This window comes from Sprattus sprattus, assembly GCF_963457725.1.
Source record: "Sprattus sprattus genome assembly, chromosome: 1".
NCBI classification, from domain to species: domain Eukaryota; kingdom Metazoa; phylum Chordata; class Actinopteri; order Clupeiformes; family Clupeidae; genus Sprattus; species Sprattus sprattus.
The window spans coordinates 37987101-37992695 of NC_137920.1; the positions used below are offsets into that span (position 1 = coordinate 37987101).

At 44.1% G+C, this 5595-nt stretch overlaps 2 protein-coding genes across 2 annotated transcripts; one reads left to right on the forward strand and one right to left on the reverse strand.

Annotated features, from left to right (window-relative positions):
* Window positions 1-288: 288 nt before the first annotated feature.
* Window positions 289-1122, forward strand: LOC308369564 (noggin-2-like; the record flags this gene model as incomplete). Its single annotated transcript, XM_080844059.1, has 1 exon — window positions 289-1122. One exon carries the CDS (start codon window positions 289-291, stop codon window positions 1120-1122), a length of 834 nt encoding a protein of 277 aa, XP_080700185.1.
* A 468-nt stretch (window positions 1123-1590) lies between these two features.
* hmox1b (heme oxygenase 1b) lies at window positions 1591-4769 on the reverse strand. Its single transcript, XM_080853372.1, has 7 exons — window positions 4590-4769; window positions 4396-4454; window positions 4149-4260; window positions 3561-3776; window positions 2497-2769; window positions 2151-2247; window positions 1591-2036 (listed from the first exon to the last, which is right to left on the reverse strand). The coding sequence occupies exons 2-7, from the start codon at window positions 4449-4451 to the stop codon at window positions 1912-1914; spliced, it is 879 nt and encodes a 292-aa protein (XP_080709498.1). The 5' UTR covers window positions 4452-4454; window positions 4590-4769; the 3' UTR covers window positions 1591-1911.
* Window positions 4770-5595: the final 826 nt, after the last annotated feature.

Consider the following 5595-nt stretch of genomic DNA (forward strand, 5'->3'; position numbering starts at 1 on the left):
CGTGTTCAAGGATGTCTGCTGGTCAGATAGTGAGCACCAAGGCACTTGAAAACAGCTGTAGACTGGCCATAGCAAGAAGGCAGTTCTCAGGAATGATTTACCATGATCAAATTGGAGGGTTTTATTTTTCATTTAAAAGAACGAAGAGCAGCCGTGGTATATCTATTGTTAAATTAAACAGCTTCGATCTAATTTTCTTATTCGTTTACTGTTCTTGGCACGGAAATGTGTGGATTCCTGAAGTTGGGCAGAGCGCACAGAGTTTTACTTGGGATGATTTTGGTCACCATGTCATGTTATTCCTCTGGGGATGAAGAAACTGAGGTAAAAGGAGAGCTTCCCCAAAAGCTGGACATGGAGTCAGAACTGTATTTTTTGCGTTCCAAAGAATATTTTTCGCTTTCCTCGCAATCAGTTCGTCCATACTCCCTGTCTCTAAACGAGGAGGATTACCATTATGCGCCCAAACCCAAACACCTGCGACCCACCCGTCTCGTTCGTCTTCTTGGCTCTTCTTTTGACCCGTTTTGGATGTCTGTTGAACGGCCACCTAATGCGGGTGAGTGGATTACTGAGGAATCCCCAGATTCTATTTCACGCAGAGTATCAGTACCTCACGATGACCGAACTGTGGCTTCATTACAAGACTTGAGCGCAAGCAAGGGGGGATTCAATATCACCGATTCCCCAGAACTGTCGGAAGGCGCCGCTCGTTTTCAGAGAAAGTTAGAGATGGAAGCAGAAAGTTTGGATTTAAGTGCGCTGCCGGACAATGTCGCAAGTGCCTTTCGGAAATGGCTCGTCCGTTCGTCAACATGCAGTCTCCGCTACCAGTGGGTTGACTTGGGACCTGTCTTCTGGCCCCGGTGGCTACGTCATACCGACTGCTACAAGGGCGGTGGTCAGGGCGACTGTTCATTTCCAAGCGGGATGGCATGTCGACAGGCTCAGGTGACACGGGTGAAAATCCTCGCCTGGCACTGTTGGTTTGGCAAGCGTGGGCACGGAACGAACGGAAGGAAAGATGATGGGAAGACAGCGACCAAGATATTACGCAAAATATGTCTATGGAGACAAGTACCATACCCTGTAGTGACAGCTTGCAAATGTTCTTGTAAATGACAATAATTTGACCTTACGTCTAGTTCTCGATTTAGCTCGCATAACAGTGCTATAGGCCTATTCGTATTCGGAAAACAGAGAGCATGTGAAAGTATGTTTTGGGGAGGTTTGTTCTGTTTTGAACAGGATGAACAGGATGGACAGGTTTTCATCAGGGAATGGGGGCATATTTGAACATTGTGCAACATCTCTGTCTATAGAAGAGAGCTCTACTGGACATAAAACATGAAGGACTCTACAAGCATTAAGGTTGTGATTGCCTACAGATGGGGGAATTGCAGCTGCATTGTAGTGTGTAATGATTGTTTCTTTGTTCATGAGGTGAACACTGAGTAGTAAATTGCACTGGGGAATGTGTCTCCTTGCCTTCTTGCAAACAAATTATTGACAAGTCTGCATGTCCAGTATGTTAACAATGGTTTTTATTATAAAACGTTTTCAAAAACAAAATATATTTCCATGTTAGAATATTTACTAAAAAATACATTTACAAACAAACAAACCAATTTGACTGTTACAAGGGAAGTTGGATATTTACACAATGCATAAGTTACCTGATCAGTTAAGTGCTGTGGTTTCTTACAGTAGACACAGTTAATGAATAGTGTGCAGCTAATTTAACATCATCATTGATTATCAATGAAATAAAAAAACACTGAGGAAGTACTCTCCCCCAGTTTGACAGAGAAGATATAGACATAACACTGTCATCGTCTGCACAACACACACACAAGATCTGAACAGACCCACTTCTGTGTGGAGAGCTGAAAACCAGTCCATAGAGCGTGTTTAAAATGCATAGATGCCCATTCCAACAGCCAGAGCAACGCAGACCCCTAGGACCATTCTAATGAGCGGGATAGCAGAGAGCCACGGCGAGGAGATTTGAAGCTCCTGGTCTGCCATCTTATCATCTGATGAAAGAAAAGACAATCAGACTCATGAGAGTGTGTGTGTGTGAGCGAGAGAGGGAGGTATAAAAAGAGGGAGCGAGCGAGAGAGAAAGAAAGTAAGGGAACAACTCTAACCTTGTAAAAGTCGCGTGTGGCTGTGTTTAGTGTGCCTCTGTCTCAGCTCCGGCTCTGGCTCTGTGATGCTCAGCATCTCCTGAATATCATCAAACAACTGAAAAGAAAACCGTTTTAACTTAACACATCGCTCTACATGCACACACTATATACATTTCACATGCATTTATAACTGTGCTACAGAGCTATACTTTATAGATGGACATCTATAGATGGTCTGAGAATATCCATCCTTACTGAGCATGGACAACTATGCTATTGGACAGCATCCTGTTAGTCCAGGAATACAATGTCTATAATGTCTGGCTTTTGTGGTGAGGCCAGGCAGTGGCTTTCAGTGACTCACCTCGATGTTGAGCTCGAAGGCTGTGATGGCCTCCTGCAGCACCCCCTGGCGCTGTTCCTGGGTCAGCTCGATGCTGTTCATGCGACTCCTGTACAGCTGCTTGAAGAGGCCGGGGCTGCTCACTGCCGGGAACGAGAAGAAAGACAGACCCTCTCCGCCCTTCAGGCCCAGGGACTTCTGGGTTATGCGCCCCAGCACCTGCCCTCCCGAAAGGTCTCCGAGGTAACGAGTGTAGGCGTGGGCAACCAGGTGTTCAGGGTGCTTCTCCCCAATCTGTGTTTTTGCAAAGCAGAAAACAAGTTGTTTAGACAACATCATCAGACAGTTTTACAGCAACATGAATGTATCTTAAACAACTAGACAGTGACAGGTATCTATTCTGCTCGGCTGTCTGTATTGACAGTAGTCTCGTCCTATTCAGTGTTGGTATGCTGCACCCTTTGTGTATGCTGCACTATATCAGATCCATCAAATTAGTTATTTTCATTAAATAGTAGATGATATGCCTGCCACTTGTCCCGACGGGCCAGCCCAACACACACACACACACACACACACACACACACACACACACACACACACACACACACACACATGCATGACTGTGTCACACACTGCAGAATACAGCTCAACTAGACTAGTAAGGTCACTGAACAGCAGGAGTGTGAGAAAGTAAACGGCACGTATCATTGGCACCCCTATCTGTTGAAAATTAAGCCGTTGAAATTCTTGCTAAATCAATCCAACACCTTGTGATTGAGTAACCACTTCAGAGTCACGTACCACAGTGCCCTTGTCAAGACAACTCATAAGCCCAAAGGCATGGCCTTGGCAATAACATATTTTGTCACAAACCACTTTTAAAATTTGACAAAAGAACATGTATGCTCCTAACAAAATGAGAGAATACTGTGTCTGTCCCCACCATAACTTCACCCTAATATCTTCCTTAAATATGGAATGACACTGTAAATACTATTTTTGCATTTTACACAGATGCTCACTGACTAATGGACTATGTGTAATAACATTCCACAAGTGTTGCTGCCATTGAGTAGAAGTACCTCTCTTATCCTCTGTGCATATCTGAGTGTGGCAGCGGGTACGATGATCCTCTGGCGCCAGCTCTCTCCATAGAAGTGCTCCAGGTCCTTCTGCAGCGTCTCCAGTCTGGCCAGCTCCTGGGGGAAGTAGATGGGGGCGACTGCGGCATGTGACGCGTTCCTGTCCAACTGCTCCTCCAAGGCGCGGTAGATCTCATACAGGGAACACAGCAGCAACTGCAGAGACACAGATGGCAAACTGTGAGTAATATTTATAAAAATGGTAATTGTAAAAAAAAAAAAAAAAAATTTAAAAAGGTTAGTGGTATAATAATAATTATTATTATAATAATAATAAATATAATAAAGTGTGCTCTGGCTGGGTGATAACTGTCACTGTAAAGTGAATTTGAGTAAAGAGTTTGAGATAAGTATCCTTTGGATGAGGATGCTTTGACTATCCAGTCAAATCAAAGTTTTCCAAAACCCAGTTAATTTCACAAAACGTTAATTCAACACAAATGTTACACGTTTTGCACTTGCTTAGGAAGAGGTCTAAATGAGACTAGCCCCTTTTGAAATGTCCCTGTATGGGGGTGTGCACAGTACCTTGTACTGGGATGACGAGACCTGCCCCCTCACGTAGCTCCGCATCAACTCAGTGTTTTCCGCTCTGGTGTGGCTGTCCTTTGTCGCTGCCTTGATCAGTTCAGAAAGATCACTGAGAGAGAGAGAGAGAAGGCGAGAGAAAGAAAGAAAAAGAGAGAGAGAGAGTGAATATCAGTCTATCTGTGTTGCATGTGGAACAGCGTATGTAGTAAGGAGACACATAGTTCCTGGAGCTGGAGTGTAGTACCTGTCAGCCACGTGGATCTCAGCAGCCTTCGCATGAATACACAGCTCTCCAGTCATGATCTGTGCAGAGACCAAACAAAGGCATCAGTCAGTGGAAAGCTATGACAGATGTAAATAGGTCCGTTTGATACACACACATCACTGCAGAATGATGAAAGTTTTCAAATTGCACAAGAAAAGTTAGGGTCTACTTACTTAGTCTCAAATAGTTCTTCTTTAAAAACAGAATTCCTATGTAATCCAATTGGAAGTTGGGCTCCAGTAGTATCCCAGTGGTACTGAGTCCTCACGATGTTTGCTTTGTCTCTTTGTGTCTTTGTCTTTGTGCACTCGCTCCCCCCTCTCTCCTTCTCTCTCTCTCTCTCGCTCCGTGTCTCTGAGCGTTGGGTATGCTCGGATCTCTTCTCTTGTTCTTTATATAGTCCCTCCCTCTGTCAGCTGAGAAAAACAGGAAGTCCAGAGGTTGACTCAGCGGGGCATGTGCTAAACTCGGTCCACAGGACCCAGCACAGAGATGAACAGAAGGAGGGCCCAGAGTGCTAAACATGACACGGCAGATTTTCCTCCTAAGGAATGAAAGGAGGGAGGGAAAAACAGGGAGGCGGGAACTGAATGGAACAGTTCCAAACCATGACTCAGGACAAACATGGGTGATATGAACAGAGGTTGCTTGTTCTTTTTCTTTTTTTAAACCAAAGCATGACTAATGTGTACACAAGTAGACATGGGCAAATTGTACTGCGCGTTATCAGAGTAGATTAGGTTCACTGGGAATTCAAGGGTCCTGATGGAAACGTTTACTTGGTAGGCAGTGAGACTAAGAGCCCTCTGGGAGACAAATCACAGTCTCATATCACACCTATTTTTCACCTGTAAATCTCATGGGCTCAGTAGTTGTAAGCAGCTGTTATGCTGAGTGGTGTTCAGGCTAGAACTGTTACGCTGTTATGCTGACTGTTGTTAAGGCTAGAACTGTTACACTGTTATGCTGACTGTTGTTAAAGGCACCCAGTGCAACTTTTGAGGCTTAAAAATAAACATTCAATTTCTAGTCTTTTTTACACGTAGTAAGTTTCAATAACTCCATACGATTACATATCGCCATTCAAGGAGCAAAGATAAGACGTCGTTGTGTGGTGAGAACTGATAGAAAATCGATAACAACAACAATTGCCGCCATTTTCTTTATTTTTTGTAACCT